We start from the raw sequence: 18,014 nt of genomic DNA, 5'->3' as shown, positions 1-18,014 counted from the left end.
ACAACACTGAGATCACTGACAAGTAGAGTTTTCAACAAATTTTCAGCAAAAAAGTAAAGGCTTATGCATTTAACCACAGAGAATACTTGCCTTCTTTGATGGGGAGATACTTTGTTCACAACATTTGAGGGGGGTTGGTCAAGAAGCGAAACTTGGAAATTGATTGAACCATTGGAACCTTCATTTTATTTCAGGTGAAAACTGTTTTTCCCCTTCACACTTTAGAGACATTTCTTCCTTCCTGTCCTGCCGCCTATGACCAGTTGTTTCTGACCAAACATTGCACACCTTCCCTAAGCCTCTGAGGGGACTCGTGTTGCTCATCTAGAGCCGTGGCCTGCCTCAGCTTTCTGCCCCTCTTCTACATATTACTTCCTCTCCTTAGCATCCTTTGGAACAGACATGAAGGAACTCCCAAAATTGCAAAACACCAGATAGGTACAAGGCATAATTCTTATTACCATGATGACTTTTACTCTGCCTGGATCTCTAACAATAGACATTTGAGAGGTTAGATCTGGATCCGTGGAAATGAAATCAAGAGATGGACAAGGAGAGCCTGCAACTTATCAAATTAGAAAGTAACAAAGATTGAAATATAAATCGCACCCTCTTCAACCTGTCACCATTGACGAAGTTTTACTATATGAAAGATACTGTGCTAGGCAGTAAGAACTGAATTGGAAAGGGAAAGAGAGTTCCATACCCAGTGAACAGACTCTTCAAGTAGACCCTTTGGTTGCTGGAGCTGTTTCAATAGCCCTTATTTGGCTCAGTCCAAACCCACACTGCCCCCTGGGGGCGCTAATGACCAGAGAAGCATTCTAACAGCAGGCTTTTGCTCAGTCCCTCTTGGGGTCTGGGGGCCAAGGTCATTGGCAGACTTGTGCGCTTTACTTTTACAGAACTTTTCACAGCAAAACCAGGAGAACTGTTGTTTATCCCTGTTGGCCAAATGGCTAATTAGCATCATTGTGTGCCCTAGACTAGAAAATGCCCTGCTGTGAGCTTGTTGAGATTCAGCTTTGTCAGTAATTAATATCAGAGAGCACAGGGAATGCATGTCCCCGAGGCAGCATAACACTGGAAAACTGTCTTTTGCCCCCACGGGTTGCTTTTGTGTCCGACTAACTTTCTAGAAATCCACTTTTGTGAGATTGGGACTTTAATTTGATGAGAGAAAGAGAAAAGAGAAGAAGAATGGGTCCAGTTATCACCAAGGCAACTCAGGCCCCGCTGTTTCCAAGGTTCATCTTGCTGGGCCAAGTAGAGTTTGCGCTCAGATTTGACCTTACCCCCTTGTCATCCTGATTGTCGCCCAGATTTTCTTTCATCAGTGCTCTCCCTCTGGCATTTCTTTCACCCTCACGACTTAGCTTCTTCTTTCCTCCTCCCGGAAAGGCAAGACTGAGGAAACAGAGTATTTCTCCTCAGTGGCCCCTGCGGTTGGTTGAAACAGTGAGGCTTGCTCCAAAGGGAGGTCGTGGTGCAGAAGGTCCCTGCAGAGAAGCCCACGTCTCACTCCGTCACCTTCCAGCAGGGGTGCAGGCTGCAGCAGGAGCCGGAGGCTCCATACAGAAGATGCAGAGGACCTGGTCTGTCTGAGGGCTGCTGCTCAGCCCCCAGAGCAGACCCGGACAGGGGGACTCACAGTCACACCTCCAGCACAAGGAGAAGGCTGTGCCATCACCTCTAAGAAGTGATTGCTTGCTTGCTGGAGGCTGATTTTAAAGTTCTCTGCTCAAACACTTCACAGCTAAGCAAACTCAGCTAGTCCCCTAAACGCTGAGCTTAAGAAGATAGAAGATGAGAATTAAAACCACATGTATTAATTGTCCTTTAATCAAAAGGTGGGCACCTGGGTGGCTCAATTGGTTAGGTGGCTGCCTTCGGCTCAGGTCGTGATCCCAGGGTCCTGGGATCGAGTCCCACGTCGGGCTCCCTGCTGAGCAGGGAGCCTGCTTCTCCCTCTCCCTCTGCCTGCCGCTCTCCCTGCCCTGTGCTCGCTCAGTCTCTGTCAAATAAATAAAATCTTCAAAAATTTTTAAATAATCAAAAGGTGACTTTTTTCATAAGTTTGGTAACGTGACAGAAGATGGGGGGCGTGGGGGGACAGGTTCCAAGACAGCTTTCTACTCACTCGTTCACCCACCGTCTCCCTCCACACCCCTCCCTCTGGTCCAGCAGATTCCTAGTGCCTCTCAGCAGTTCTTAGACCCTGCAGGTTCTGATTCTACCCCAGATAGCCATATCAAGTTATTTTTGGGGGGACCAATCAAGATCACAGTTTTAAGCCAATTCAAGTGTGTCTCTTTCTCTCCTATAATCAAGTTGCACATTGATCCTAATTCTTGTAATTAGACCATAAATATGTTATTTTATCACATTGCTTCAGGGTTCTAAGGAGAAAGGCTTGGCTTTTTACTATCTGGAAGACAAAGGCTAATGTTCAGACTCCGTGGCTTACTCCTCAGCAAGCAGTGGCTCTCCTAGCCACCCTCCCCCCCCCCACCCCGTAGTAAATGCTTGTTATACACATCTGGAGACCCTACACTTCCGACATTCTGGCTTCTTGGTGCTGTTGGAATTATTGGCCATTATCACAGTGAAGGGCAATTAACCCAGCCTTCAGTTCAGGTTTTGGTGGGGAGCTGAAGGGAACCCTGAGGGCTGAATGCCTTTCTGTTTCCACAGAACTGTTGTATGCGTGTAAGCATTTGCTCCTGGCTCCAAGTGTGCCCTCTCTAGCTGGCAGTTTTCCCCATGATGGTCCCATTAACATCCCCCAAGATGCAGCCTGACACCCTCAGCTCCCACGGACTCTGCTAGTGGGCTTCAGATACACAGCATCAGCACTCATTCTGATTGGTCAGACACAAAGGAAGGCAAACAAGACATGTTTGAACACTCTAATCCCCATCCACTTCTTAATTATAGACCTATCGTCTGCATTTTCCACTAATTATCTTTGTATCGTGGTCTAAGAAAGGACTTATAATATTAGTTTGAAGACATTTTCCTCTTTCTTTGGGAACTGACATCACGTGTGTAACTCACATAACAGGTGTGTAGTCTGACAGTGATTGAATGCCGGTAAATGACAGAAAGAAGACATTGATGATGGAAAAACAGATGGCTCTGGTCTCTCATTCATTAGAAAGCAACAGATGTCAGCACCCATACAGGACCCTTCAAGTCAGCACTGTCACTGTGTGACACTGGGAGAAGGGACCCGCTGAGCTAGCCAGTACGCTGACTCCACGGCTAAGCCCAGGTCCAGGAGAGGAAACACGATCTCAGTACCAGCTCTGCTTTGACAGCCAGTGGCTGGTTTCCATTACTTACACTTGCTGACTTGGCTAGCAGGCAAGCAAGCACAAGTTCTCCCAGCTGGAAAACTAGAAATCTGAACAAGGAATCCTAAGCATTTTGTTCTTGTTTGGTTGCTCATTTCACACAAATACTTGAGACCCAGAGCTTTATACATGATGGGCACTCAAATATTTGTGTAGAATATTTGTGAGAAGTAATAGGTGTTAGAGGTCTTTCCTCTAAATCAAGCAATGTGCTTTAGGACGTGTTTCTCTTGCAAGGCAGGTCTTTTATTTTGTGTCTTATTGGTGCTTTGGGCCCATTATCTACTGTTCCAACGAGCAAACACCAGCTCCATCCAAAGCAGGGAATAGACACAGAGAGACACAGAAGATTTCAAAACATTTTGAGAACAGAGAGAGGATCAAATTGAATTTGGATGATGGCAAAACTTCTCAGAAATGCTGGGAGAAAAGAACAAAGCTGCAGAGTGTATTATTATATTGCCTTCACCAGTTTTAAGAACCAGGGTCTATGTGGTAAGACCATTGTACACCAATGGTCAGTGTCCAGAGAAAGATGGGGGGAGGGAGAAGTGCTTGTAATCTTGCTGAGCCCAGGATCCAGGGATGTCCAGTAGAGTAATCTATGGGGAGATGGCCTGAGACATCTTGAGAAAGGGGTCTGGCCCACCATGCATGGGGCCAGTATGTGGTGGCACCACTTCTAAATGGACTTCTTTGTTTCCAGGCAACGTCCTGCCCTTGGAGAATGTCTGGCCTCATTGGCAGCTGCCATCCCAGTGGCGTTCCTGGAGCCCACCCTTAACCGCTACAATCCACTCTCAGTCTTCAACACTAAAACCCCCAGGGAGAGGTCTAGTAAGTATCTTCCCTCAGAGGTCATCAACCCGTATGTTGAGAGGAAAGCAGCCAGGAAGGAAGGCCATCCAGCAGGGAATAGCTGCCTTGCAGCACTTTTGGTTTATATAGTCTGAGAGGGGCCAGGAGGTCAAAGCTGGGGTCCATGTTGTGTGTCTCCATTTTACTGGAAACATGGACACAGGCAAGTACTTTGTTATCACTGGACTTTGGCTTCCTCTTCTGTACAATGAGACGGTGTGGTTGATTTCTAAATCCCTTCCCATCCTAAAGCCTTAGGCTCTCTAGTCTGCCCTGGCTGCAAGTCCCCTTCTGCATGTGGGGACATGACTTCTTTATTAGTTCCTCTGCAGAGTGTCATCAGAAGGGGCACACGTGCACTAGTAATCTAATTGTACTTTCCAAGGTCAGGGAGAGGCTGTGTTTCCAAAGATGATAACCACATGCTGTCTATCATTGTAAAAAATAAAGCATAGGAAAATACCAATCTCTTACACTGTTGGTGGGAATGCAAGCTGGTACAGCCACTCTGGAAAACAGTATGGAGGTTCCTTAAGAAGTTAAAAATAGAGCTACCCTACGACCCAACAATTGCATTACTGGATATTTACCCCAAAGATACAGATGTAGTAAAAAGAAGGGGCACCTGCACCCCAATGTTCATAGCAGCAGTGTCCACAATAGCCAAACTGTGGAAGGAGCTGAGATGTCCTTCAACAGATAAATGGATAAAGAAGATGTGGTCCATATGTACAACGGAATATTACTCAGCGATCAGAAATGATGAATACCCACAATTTACATTGACGTTGGTAGAACTGGTGGGTATTATGCTAAGTGAAATAAGTCAATCAGAAAAGACACTTATCATATGGTTTCACTCATATGTGGAACATAAGAAATAGTGCAGAGGATCATAGGGGAAGGGAGGGAAAACTGGGAAGAAATCAGAGAGGGAGACAAACCATGAGAGATTCTTGACTCTGGGAAACAAACTGAGGGTTGTGGAAAGGGAGGTGGGTGGGGGGATGGGATAACTGGGTGATGGGCATTAAGGAGGGCATGTGATGTGATGAGCACTGGGTGTTACAAACAATTAATGAATCATTGAACACTACATCAGAAATTAATGATGTACTATATGTTGGCTAATTGAATTTAAATAAAAAAAACACTAGGAGGGACTAAAATTTTGCAAGAAAGAGAAGTTAACAGGGGTGTTGACACACTAAGTTCTAGAACAGCAGTAGGTAAACTGTGGCTATGGGCCTAATCTGGCTGCTGCCTATTTTTGTAAATAGTGTTTTATTGGAACATGGTCTCACCTTCTCATTTACATGTTGTCTGTGGCTGCTTTAGCACTACGTAGGGGAGGAAAAATAATTTTCTCTCTACTCTTAATTGTTCTTGGCTGAGACCCCCCCCCCAAAAAAAAAGATTAACAGGAGAAAAAAAATGTAATTATATATACATGAGTACCCATAGGAGCCCCACAAAGTTACGAGACTCAAAATGCAGCCAGCAGATTGAGGTTTATAGACAGACCATTCAGAGATAAGGGTCTGGGGATTCAAAAGGAGGAAGGCAATTGATGGAAAGGGGAGAAGTGGAAACATTTGGTAAACGTTTGCCCTGCCCTGCCCTGCAGATGAGTTTCTCAGATGAAAAAGTGATCTCTGGTAAATAGCTCGCTTCCTGGTACAGGCCCCCTTTCTAATGTAAATTTCCTTTATAAAATTTAGATTTCTCTTACACAAGGGTAACTTCTACTCTGTTTTCAGAGTTTCTCCTGTGTTTGTAGATTCTTTAAAAATAATCAGCCCAAAATAATCCTTATGCCAAGAAGCATATTTTCAGTGGCACATTTTGCTCCAGTTCAACCTCAGGGGCAGAGTTGAGTCATGGTAGCAAAGATTGTCTGGGGCCTACAGTGTTTATTTCCTATCTGGACCTGTACAGAAAAAGTTTTCTAGAATACTCCAGAACTGGAATCCAAGACAGGTTATACATCTACTCCCAGGGAGATGGAAGGGAGAGTCCTCCTATGTGGATGAGTTGTGATCCTACTGGAGGTCAGTGGAATAGAACAGAGGAGCTTCAAACAGGGAAACTTGAATAAAGTTTGGACTCCAACTAGAAAGAACTATAATGATTTAATGTAACATGAAGCAAAAATTACCACACCATGGGCCTAGTCAATATTAAGGAAGAAAAAACTGTAATAAACCATTTCAAACCGGAACCTATTGTACTCAGAACCAATATTCTCTGAAAATACTGATAGAGTCTAGATGACTAGACTGTGTGGCAATTCCATTCGGTTCAAGCCTCCTTTTCAAACTGTCTTGAGATCCTGAGAGAGAGTTCTAAGAGCCAGAACTTTCTATTCATGTCACACTCCTGTGTCATCCTCTTCTCTCCATGTAAGAATGCAGAGCGCTAAGCCAGTGGCTTTGTCCCCACTTGCTTCTCGTTACTTCAGATAAAGAAGCACATTGCCCCCAGAAACGATGACCAGGACAATTTAGACAAAGCCACTTAATGAAGTTCTGGTCCCAAGCTTGAATAAATACAGTGGAGACTAGTGTTCTCAAAGTTAGGAGAGAGACATTGCCCAGATGCTTCAGCTTTCCAAAGTCTCCTGTGACTTCTCTAAGTTCATTTCCTGCCCCTTGCAGTCTCACCTAACCCTTTCTCCCCTTTCTTGGCCTAGCAAAAATCTATCTCTAACCTTGTTTTTCTCCGCCCATTCCTGATACTGAATGAGTCACATCTTGTAGCTCACATAGGAGCTAAGCAGCTGGGTAGGCTCTGGTTGAGAAAGGGCTGTTAACACCTGTAGGCATAGGCCAGCCGAAGTGTTGCTCCACAGCTCCAAAGGGACATGGGCCTAGTCATGACAGCGCTAGATATTTATCCGTTTGTTCTGCCCCAACTGTGATTCAGGAGATCATATGTCTCTTTTTGACCAATGTGTAGAGCTGTGCCTTGGGAAATGGACCTCCTCTGCTCTTGAGCTCATAGACATACAGTAGCAGGCAAAATGAGGACTTGACAAAGATGGAGGAAGCCTTGGATAAGCTTTGGGAAGGAAGGGCATGACTCTGTCCCCTTGTTCTTCTCAAAGGCTATTGGAATTATGTTCCTTCTTACTTTATATACTTTACTTTTATTTAACAAGACATATCCATAAATGAAAAATAAATAATCACTGCAGACTCCACAGGGAAGAAAAGAGAGAAGAATGTGATTAGAGGTGACACAGTTTTCGTCCATCAGTGACACACTGTGGGGTGTGCCCAAGTCCCCTGACCCCATGGTTCCCATCATTCAGTTAATCAGAAGGAACGTTGACCATGTGTGTGGCTCTTGAAAAGTAGAGTGTACGTGAATATGTGTTCTGGGATAATCAGGTTTGCCAGAGGATGACTGATGGCTTAATGGACTCTAAGAAGGTAGACTTCATTCATTATACAAAGTGAGTGGCCTGCGGGACCAAGGTGGGGGAGGGGTGTATAGGGTGAGAAATGGTGTGAGCCTTTGGTTTAGTAATATAATATGAGCTGACATATCAAGGCTTCAGTCAATTGGACATCTTTATGAATTGACAGTTGGTGTTTTGCCAGCAGTTACTCATATTAGTAACTCTTCTATATGACCCTGGAGCATTTTCTGATTCATCCAGAAATTATTAAAATATGCCTAGAAAAGGCTTAATACTGGTACCTTCCAGATACTCAAAATTAGATAAACGATAAGCCTTTGGTTATGTGTGGCAGTGGTCTGTTAATCAGATTAGTAAACAAGATACCCTAGTCGCCGGCCAGCTTATTTCCAGACCCTTACTGAATAGCCCTCCAGAGAGAGCAGGAGGTCCAGTTCCTGTGTCAGCTATCTGCCTCCACAAAGGGTGGCATTCTCCTTCTCCAAGAAGAAGATGCCCTCTTCTTGGGGAAGGGCTGCTTGGGAAGAAAATCTGACTTTAGAACCTTACTTGGTGGTTCTGAAAGTCTAGCATACATCAGAATCATGTGGAAGGCCTATTAAGACAAAGATTGCTGAGTCCTACCCCTAGAGTTTATAACTCAGTAGAGCTGGATTCAGGTTCTAACGAGTCTCCAGGTGATGCTGCCACTGCTAGTGGGAGGACCCCACTTTGGGAACCACTGATGTAGAAGATGAAAGGACAGTGTGTTCTAATGCTAACCCCAACAGTCTTGTGTCAGATTCTAATAGGACCTAGCTGAGGCTGTGTTTCAGGTACATAACTCAGCAGCCTTCATTCTGTGAGTTTATTATGTGGCTTTTGAGGTATAAAACGCCATCTGAATCACAAATGTTTCTTTCACTCAAGGACCAATTACATATAAATAACTTTTAAAGGTCGTTATAATGATTCCATTGCAGCACCCTGAAGCAACACTTTTCTTAGGTAGGGGAAAAAGTGTCCATGGTGATGTATTGTCTGTGTGCCATTTAAAACACACACACACACACACACACACACACACGCCCCCTTGTTGATAATTTGAGAGCAAACAGTTGTGAACTTCAGTTACATCTGTGGCATTTGGCACTGTTCTGTGTGCTGAGTTTCAAGATAGAAGGCTTGCCTTCTCTGGTCTGTAGCTTCTTGTATGTGTAAAATGGTTTTGTTTGGGAGGCTCCTGCAGACCCCCAGCTGATGTCACCCCTGATGGTGGTTCTGCTGCGAGGTACAGGCCAGACGTTCTCTGCACATGACCAGCATTGGCAGTAAACCACGTCTGGCCCATAGAATTCTCTTCCCCTGTAAATCACAGGAGTGTCACATTCTTTGGCTTTCATGCTACTAATCCTTTTGAATCGTCTGGATTTTTTTTTTTTTTTTAAGATTTATTTGTTTAGGGTGCCTGGGTGGCTCAGTCGTTAAGCTTCTGCCTTTGGCTCAGGTCATGATCCCAGGGTCCTGGGATCGAGCCCCGCATTGGGCTCCCTATTCCACGGGAAGCCTGCTTCTCCCTCTCCCACTCCCCCTGCTTGTGTTCCCTCTCTCGCTGTGTCTCTCTCTGTCAAATAAATAAAATCTTTAAAAAAAAATGATTTATTTGTTTATTTGAGAGAGCACGACCACAAGTGGGGGGCGGGGCAGAGGGAGAGAGGAGAATCTTCAAGCCAACTCCCCACTGAGCGCAGAGCCTGCCGTGGGGCTCAATCCCAGCACCCTGAGATCATGACCTGAGCCAAAATCGAGAGTCAGCCGCTTAACCGACTGAGCCGCCCAGGCGCCCTTTGAATTGTTTGGATTTTAAAAGATGTTGGGCCCCTCATGAGTTCCAAGGAAGAGAGCTCTTTAGCCACAGTGACAGCAGCAGAACGTCATGGCTAAGCAAAGAGCGTTCGGGCCGCTTGGGGCCTGCCCCGTAGCAGGGAGGTTCCTGCGCGTCCTTTGCTTTGTGACTGCACCTGGCATCCAGCACACCTGCTTGTTTCAGCCACAGATTCATTGTCTCCAAGACAGCCTGCATTGCTCCGCATCTCTGCTCTAGGAAGTATAATCAAGGGAGAAACCAAAACCATTCCTTCAACTGACCAGTATTCCTAAAGGCCACAGAATTTGCTGTGACCTCTCTTATTCATTAACCCTTTAATGCCTAGGTACCTAAAAATCTAGAGAAGGGACACTCCCAGCCAGCAGTAACCCCAGTGGCAAAGGGCCTGCCGCTATAACTCAGTTCACAAAAGATAACATTTTATTTGAAGTCTTCTGCTTTGTCCTTGGAAATGCATGAGAACTTTGCATTTTTCTCCAAATATCAAAAATAATTTCCTCAAGTCATCTAGTGGAATTGATATTCCAGAAAAGTGTTCCACATTTGCCTGTGGCTTCTCGGATTCCCCAACCCCCTGTGGTGCCTGCCGCTTTGGCCCCAGTGTGAGAAGTTTGGCCTGCGGGGGGAGTCCGCACGTGATCTGTGTCCCGGGTCCAGGTGGACCTGACCCAGGCAGATGGGGGCAGGAGAGGCGGGGTTGGAGGAGACAGAGCTCTGGGCAGGTGCTTCTTTCAGAGCCCTTGTTATCCTCTTACCCGTCAGGAACCTTGGGATGCTGCTGGTGTCTCCTATCTTGTCCTGTCCTTTCGCTTACGTAGAACAGGACAGGTAGCCCCTGACTGCTGTCTGCGATGCTTGCATCTGACAGCCTGCCTTGGTTTCATGCTGAACTCCATCTGTTGCTGCATTGTCCTGTCTGCCCGTGTTCAGTGAAGTAACTGCAGTCTTCGGTGGGAGGAAAAGACGGGGCTCGCTCACTCTTCCTTGCACAGAAGACTTTACAAACAAAGTAGTTGAAGTGCGTGACAGGAGGCCTTGGCACCGGGCACCTCATCAATAACTTCTGTGGTAAATGGAGAAACTAACACAAGTGCAATTTTTCCCCAAAAAATCTCAACCAGGTGGAAAGTAATATCTCTGGTCTGGCTAAAGGAGTATTTGACGAGAGGGGTGTCTTTTCCTTTTCTAAACAGGAGATCCAGGTGACTGAACTACAGGTTTTCAACTAAACACAGATGAGTTGCTTTTCTCCATCTAGTATCACCTTTTCTGCCGAGAGAGAGAAGCCAAGAGACTGGCTTCATCTCAGGGAAGTCTTAGGATATGTCCCCCAGCTGTCTCTGTCATGCTCCTTTGGCCTTAAGTTGAAGTGTTTTAACCTGAATGTGGCTTCCAGGAGGCTAACCCAGCCTCTGGAAGCTGTCATCTTTACACAAACAGCTGGAGGACAGAAGCTGCCCCACATCCAGTGCTCACTCATCTGAGGCTCCAGGGTGGCTACTTAATGTCTAAAGACCAAAGGAAGGGTGGGACAGAGAGAATGGACTGCATTATTTGTGCTTTTGAATTCCTGCCCTTGTGTTCTTCTGTACCCTCTTGGTCAGTTCTGGGCATGCCGGACACAGTGGAAGAGATGTGTCCTGACGTCCCACAGCTAGAAGGCCTGATGAAGGACATCAGCGACCTGGCCGAGTCGGGGGCCCGGTACACGGAGATGCCTCACGTCATCGAGGTCATCTTGCCCATGCTCTGCAACTACCTGTCCTACTGGTGGGAGCGGGGGCCTGAGCACCTGCCCCCCAGCACAGGGCCATGGTGCACCAAGGTCACCTCTGAACACCTCAGTGTCATCCTGGGAAACATTCTGAAAATCATCAACAACAATCTGGGCATCGACGAGGCGTCCTGGATGAAGCGCATCGCAGGTACCACAAATGCCTCTTCTCCCCACCTCCACCCCCCACCCCGGGGCCAGGATGCCTGCATTCTCTCTTCGTCTCTCAGTCCATCTCTAAACTAGTCTCCCTCCCCCTCCTAGTTAGTTCCCAATAAATATTCCCCTGGAGAGCCTCTTGGAGCAAATGTTCCTGCCTACTCCTCGGTTAAACCGGGTCCCTCCGATCTCCAGGAAGCCCTTCTCCATACTCTCTGCCTGACTCGGATGTTCATTGCTTTATTTGCTTTTGGTACTTGAGCATCCCATTTACTCTTACAGTAATAACTGTCCATAGTTTCCCCATAAGTCCTCCTGTGGGTTCCGTACATGTATAAAACTCACTCCCATCTGGGCTGTACTGGAAGTTGCTAGTGTTCGTATTTCATGTTATGCTTTCTAAGACACTCCCTAAGTTAGGTTCATAATAACATCACTTTGGGTTTTTTGGTTTTTTTGTTTCTGCATTCCTCTAGAACTCCGTGCATGCAGTAGGCTCTTAATGAGTTTTGTTACCTGATCTTCTATTCCTGAAGCAACCTCAAAAAAAGGAAAGGCTTGGAAAATGAATAACCATACTTCCCACAGTCAGGAAATCATGAATATTTAGTGTCTTCTGTGTTGAAGCAGAATCTGAGGAGACAGAGCCAAGGCAAAGTCATTGCTTTTGACGGACCTACAGTGTAGACAGCTCCGTGGTAGGCGTTTCCCCCAGGCCACCCCTTGGACCAGGAAACACAGTGGCTGGGCCAAAGGGAGCTATTAGGCTAACCTTAGATATTTTATCTTCCTGGACAAACGAGGAGGTATTCCTCCACAAGACCAGGGAAGAAAAGTTTTCTTCCCCCTTCCTGTCTCTGAAATGAAGTGAAATCAGAGTTATAAATGTTCTGGGTGCTCATAGCTACTAGATAGTACAGACCCCTGTGAACATGCGAGTAAATAAAGTTGATGTTCCCTTCTTACCTGTTAGCCCAGAATATTGCCAACCCCAAGACAATTTGTTGAGAAGCTCTACTTTATAATTCATGAGGGATTCAAGGAAGGGAGGAGGTGGAAGGATGGGCTCCCTCAGCTCCCTAGAGGGGCAGAGAAGAGAGATGGCCTAGCATGACGGGCACAGGTGGCAAGCGAACTCGCCCTATTATTCCACAGGGGTATCCAGATCAGGGGGCCACCTAATTGCTCGTGCCGAAACAAGGTCGATTTTAAGTTGTAACCCCAGCTCACCCACATCTGGAATAACCATTCTGATTCTGGGGCCGGAGCAGAAGTGCACCTCAGGGCAGGGCGGGTGGGAACCCTGAGCTCTCCTAGCTGAGTTTTGGCTTCTTGGTTAGTGCATCTCCGCAGGAAGCTGCCTTCACCTCCTCCTTTTACAACGGTCATTGCTGTGAAAGTAGAAAATAAGGCAGTGAGATTTAAAAGAAACAGTGCCAGATGTAGGCTATTTCCAAATGAAATGCACCCCAGCTAAAGAAACTCTGAAATACACAAAACACACAGTGCACATTGGCAGTGGGTCATGACTCTTATTAATTTTATTTCACTTAACTTTTTATAATTACTCTGATTCTGATCTTTATTATCGAGTGGACCAAGAGGATATTCCATTTAAGAAATAGGGTAAGACATGTAGGTTTTCTCTTTCTCTTTAAGAGGGCCAGAATCCCAGTCCCAAGCTCCACTGATTGCTGTTTCTGCTCTTTGACTTCTGGGGGCCACCCCAGCCTCACTCGGGTTGTTATAGCTGATGATAGTTTCTCTGTCCTCCTCAGGGCCCAGAGGGGCCCCCAGGCAGTGAGTTGGCAGCTCTCAAGCACTGGGGACTGAGAACTGTGGTTGGGGTAATTTATTTTTAACAACAGATTTTTCTATAAAATAACCAGAAAGCATAGTACTGAGGCCTCCTCTTGGCTCAGCCTAGTGCTGGTTATTGGGGGCAACGGGGAGGCTCCATTCAAGGAATTTATAATCTAGCTAGTGAGCCCAAACCGCATGAACCATCCTAAAACTATGTGATGAGTCGCAGGGCTCCCTGTGGCCTGGACAAGCAGAACAGGAGGAGGGACCTTCTCCTCTGGCTTCCTGCCCCCACTGTGGCTTTGTGAGAGGGAACTAAGTGCCTCGTGGACAGTTAAGGAAGGGAACAGGGCAGGAGCTGTCCTGAGTCCATGGAATGTCACAGCCTTGCCTTTCAGTATCACTTCTTTCCTTTCATCAATTGTCCTAACGTGTGAAATGAGGGGGAGGCTTTTTGTTTGCAAACGCAGTGTACGCCCAGCCAATCATCAGCAAAGCCCGGCCGGACCTGCTGAAAAGCCACTTCATCCCAACTCTGGAGAAGCTGAAGAAAAAGGCGGTGAAGACGGTGCAGGAGGAGGAGCAGCTGAAAGCCGACACCAGAGGAGACACTCAGGAGGCGGAGCTCCTCATCCTGGATGAGTTTGCAGTCCTCTGCAGAGACCTGTACGCCTTCTACCCCCTGCTCATCCGCTACGTGGACAACAGCAGGTACGCGGGGAGCTGGGCTAGCCCGTCCCCAGGATGGAAGGATGGTGTTGGGCTGTGGGAGGGAGCTGGTCAGACAGGGGCAGCGGTGACCCACTTCTTCCCTGCTCGGCAGAGTTCTGTCACATATTCATTCAACAGAGACCACTGTATGTCAGGCACTGTTCTAGGCATGGGGGGGGGGGGGAAGGGGCAGGTGTGAACACAACAAAGATGTCTGGATGCCTAAGGGCTTTTCTTGTGGCAGGAAAGTGGGGCACACAGACAATAAACAAAATAAGAACTTGAATACTTACTGATATACTTTCCTTGCATAAGTAAATTATGCAAAGCAGGGTAAAGAGAGTTAGGAGTGCCAGGGTGGGGTGGAGTCACAGTGTTAAATGGAACATTAACTGAGAAACAGTATTTGAGCAAAGACCTGAAAGAGATGAGGTGGGGAACCATGCGGGTCTGGGAAGGGTTATATTCCCAGTAAGAGGGGACATGTGGGGTCAGCCCCGAGGAAGGAGTATGTTGGGGTGTTCAGGGGATCATAAGGAGGCCAGTGTGGCTGGAGGAGAGTGAGGAGTAGGGAGAGTGGTAGGATACGTCAGAAAAGCAACATGGGGCCAAGAGTGTAGGGCCTCGGAGGCCACGGGGAAGACTGTCTTTTATTCTGAGTAAGATGAGAAGTTGGCGGAGGCTTTGAGCTACTCTGTGATGTGATCTGATTCACTTTTTTTGTTAAGATTTTATTTATTTATTTGAGAGAGAGAGAGAGAGAACATGAGCCGGGGGAGAGGCAGAGGGAGAGGGAGAAACAGACTCCTTGCTGAGCAGGGACCTGGACCCCTGGGATCATGATCTGAGCCACCTAGGAGCCCCGATTTGATTCACTTTTTGAGTGCCGTGGTGGGGCATGGAGGCAAATAAGGGGGTGAGGAGACTGGTTGGGAGGTTCACAGTGATCCAGTCAAGAGCTGATGGGGATCCTTAGAGACAGAGCCAGCTGGTGATTCCCAGGGCCCAGGAGGGGGGTGGGTTGGGAAGTGACCAGGAAGCAACTGCTTAATGAGATGGGGGTTTCCTTTTGGAGTCCTGAAAATGTTTTGGAAACTGGACAGTGACAGTGGCTGCCCAACCTTGTGAATGTACTAAATGTCACTAATGGCAAATTTTATATGTATTTTGCCACAATTAAAAAAAAAAGTTTGATGGCTGAGGCCAGGGTGGTAGCAATGAAGGTTGGCAGAAGATGTCAGATTCTGGGTCTGTTTTGAAGGGTAGAGTCTTTAGGACTTCCAGATTGGGAATGAGAGAAGAAAGGAGGGTCAGAGATGATTCTGAGCAAATGGGAGGATGGAGTTTCCAGCAATCGAGTCGGGGAAGGTTGTGGGTACAGACATTTTTTTAGGGGAAGTTCTGGAAATCACTTTTGAACATGTTAAACCTGGGTTGCCTATTCAGTATAAAAATGAAAATGTTGAGTGGGCCATTGAATATATGAGTCCAGAGTTCAGGAGAGGGTTCTGGTGTAGACATGGGAATTTGGGAGTCAGTAACCTACTGGAGAACCATGAGACTGGATGAGGGAAAGGATTGAGGGGAAGAGAGAGGAGTTCCAAGGACCAAGCCCTTGTGCCCTCCAACATCAAGAGATCAGGCAGAAGAGGAGGAACCCGTGGATGAGGCTGAGAAGGAACAAGCAGTGAGACGGGAGGAAACTGACAGAATGTTGTGTCCTGGGTGCCAACCTCACAAAGTGTTGCCAGGAGGAAAGAATGATGAGTAAAAGTTATTGGTAATCTTGACAAGAGCAGTTTCAATGGAGCAATGAGAGGGAAGCCTCTTCAGTGAGCTGGAAGAGGATGGGAGAAAGGGACTTGGAGACAACAGTACAGACCACTCATGCAAGGAATTTTACCACAAAGGGGAACAGAGAAATAGCATACTGGCTAGAGGCAGAAGTAAGCTCAAGAGAAGAGTTTTTAGGATGGGAGGCTTGTCAGTTCGTTTCTTTGTTAAAGGCAATGATCTAGTTAGAGAAGGGGAAATTTATCATGTAAGAGCGAGAGAGATCATTTCTAAAGCAATGTTCTCTGATCAGGCAAAGGGTCAGCATTAGATAGTTTACTCACAGAAACAATCAGGAGGGCAGGGAGAAAGGGGGCTGATGCTGGTAGACACACACACACATACACACACACACACACACACACACACACGCACACTGTCTGGGGGTCTGTAGGAGTCCTTTTCTGATTGCTTCCATTTTCTCAGCGATGTAGGAAACAAGATCATCAGCTGAGAATGAGGATGGGGAGAAGGTGCTTGGAGGTTCGAGGGGTAAAGAGAAGGTGTGAGGTGGTAGCCAGGGAGAGAGGGAGAGCGGCTGGGCCAGGACAGTGTCGTGTGATTACTGGGCAGTACTAAGGACCACACTTGAGATTTGTGGTCATGAATTGATGGTGAAACCCAACACCAGGTTGTCTTTTTCTCCAGCCAGTTCACCACCAGGTCCAGGCCCAAAATAGGGAAAGAGTTGGATTTAACCAAAGTTGGGGTTTATGCAAAGTGAATATGACAAAGAAAAATAGGTGAGGGAGTTGAGGGTGTGTGTCAGAGGATAATTGTAATTGTAAAGAATTTAAGCTGGATGTTGAGGAATGTCTATGAACAGGGAGAAGAATAGGATTGTTGGTCCTAGTGGGGAGCAAGGACCAAATAGGTATTTTTATTATACCACACCCTCTTAAAATTTAAAGTCCTAACAAAGAAATTTGAAAAGTTTCAGTTTTAAAATAGTAGATCTTGAAAGGACTTAGGAATATTTGGGGGAGCATTGCTAGCTTTTGAGTAGTATGCCATTCTGTCATGGGCCGGAAATAGGTCTGGAGAAGCCCATTTTAGCGTTTATTTTATACGACAAATTGCGCTTCCTATTTAAAACAATTGATTACTTATGTTATTTAGCATTTGAAAATAAATACCTTGCACATACTATATAATATAATCCCTTACCTGTCTATGGGAGACTTTACTCTCTCAAAAGAACCCCTGCTTTAATGGTCATGGTTTGCATCATTTCCGATAACATCATTATATTAGTGGTTGGAGAGGGAATTTGTCAGAGTTTGAGGTAAAAACAAAAATGAAAGCAGAGTAAGGTTGCTCCTAGAATAGCTCTTTAATTGCATTTGTCACTATTGACGATCAAGGCTCAAGATGGAGTGTGTTCTACTTACACAGTGTTTGACAGTTGCTAAAAATGGCAATGTCAGAGAGTCTTTGAGATCATCATTAATTCATTCATCCCCACTTTTCAACCCGCTCTTCCCTGAACACGAGAGAACATTATGGCCACCCGAGCCCAGCTTAGAAAGACTTCCTTCTTCTGTGTCTGCCTTTACCTTCTTTGGATACTTTCTTCACCAAAAGAATCACTGGCTTGGAACTATGGGACTGTGAAGTTGGCAGGAAAAATAGAGGTCACCTCATCTTACCTATAACTGGATGAGTAAATACCCCCCTTCCTTCTTCCTGGCAGTGCATTTCCTACCTCTGATTTATCCGCCATGCTTCTAGACGACAGGTAAGAGACTTGCCAGGAATGCCCTCGCATTCTAGTTTCAGACAGCTCAAACGGTTCTGAGCTCAGCTCTGTGACTCCTGCCCATCAGCTCTGACTTTGCTCTTCAGAGCCTCACAAAACTGTTCCAGTCTCTCTTGTGGCAGTTTTTTAAATATTGAAGAGAGCCATTTTGTCCTGTCCTCCTCCCTGTTCTTCCTCGTCATAGTAAACCTTTGTACTTCCTTCAGCCCAGTCATGGCACTGTTTCAAGTTTCTCAGCCCTCTGGACCACTGTTCTGAACAGAAGCTTCCGTTGCTCAGTGTTCAGCCCAAAGTGACCCAGAATGAGCAAGAACGCCGGGTGTACTGTGGTCAGGGCTGGGCGGGTCCGCTCTCCATCTCCCCGCGCAGGCGCTGTGTCGGCGGGCGGGTCCGCTCTCCATCATCTCCCCGCGCAGGAGCTGTGTCAGCGCAGTTACACAGCTCTCTCTGCATGAGGCAGCGGCTTCTCA

General features: G+C 46.5%; 1 protein-coding gene across 1 annotated transcript in view; it reads left to right on the top strand.

The window, feature by feature from the left end:
• Positions 1–18,014, top strand: part of RYR3 (ryanodine receptor 3) — a 364,573-nt gene that overhangs the window by 288,274 nt on the left and 58,285 nt on the right. The window contains exons 66-68 of the mRNA XM_088025080.1: positions 4,063–4,193; positions 11,110–11,430; positions 13,712–13,952. Coding sequence (XP_087881206.1) covers positions 4,063–4,193; positions 11,110–11,430; positions 13,712–13,952 — 693 coding nt within the window. The remainder of the gene's footprint in view (positions 1–4,062; positions 4,194–11,109; positions 11,431–13,711; positions 13,953–18,014) is intronic.

The sequence above is a fragment of the Eumetopias jubatus genome, unplaced genomic scaffold (assembly GCF_037043125.1).
Source record: "Eumetopias jubatus isolate StellerSeaLion01/CBP00866 unplaced genomic scaffold, mEumJub1_p1.0 scaffold_7, whole genome shotgun sequence".
Lineage (NCBI taxonomy): Eukaryota > Metazoa > Chordata > Mammalia > Carnivora > Otariidae > Eumetopias > Eumetopias jubatus.
The sequence above is the reverse complement of the archived record's forward strand: the minus strand, read 5'-3'. Positions and strand labels throughout refer to the sequence as shown.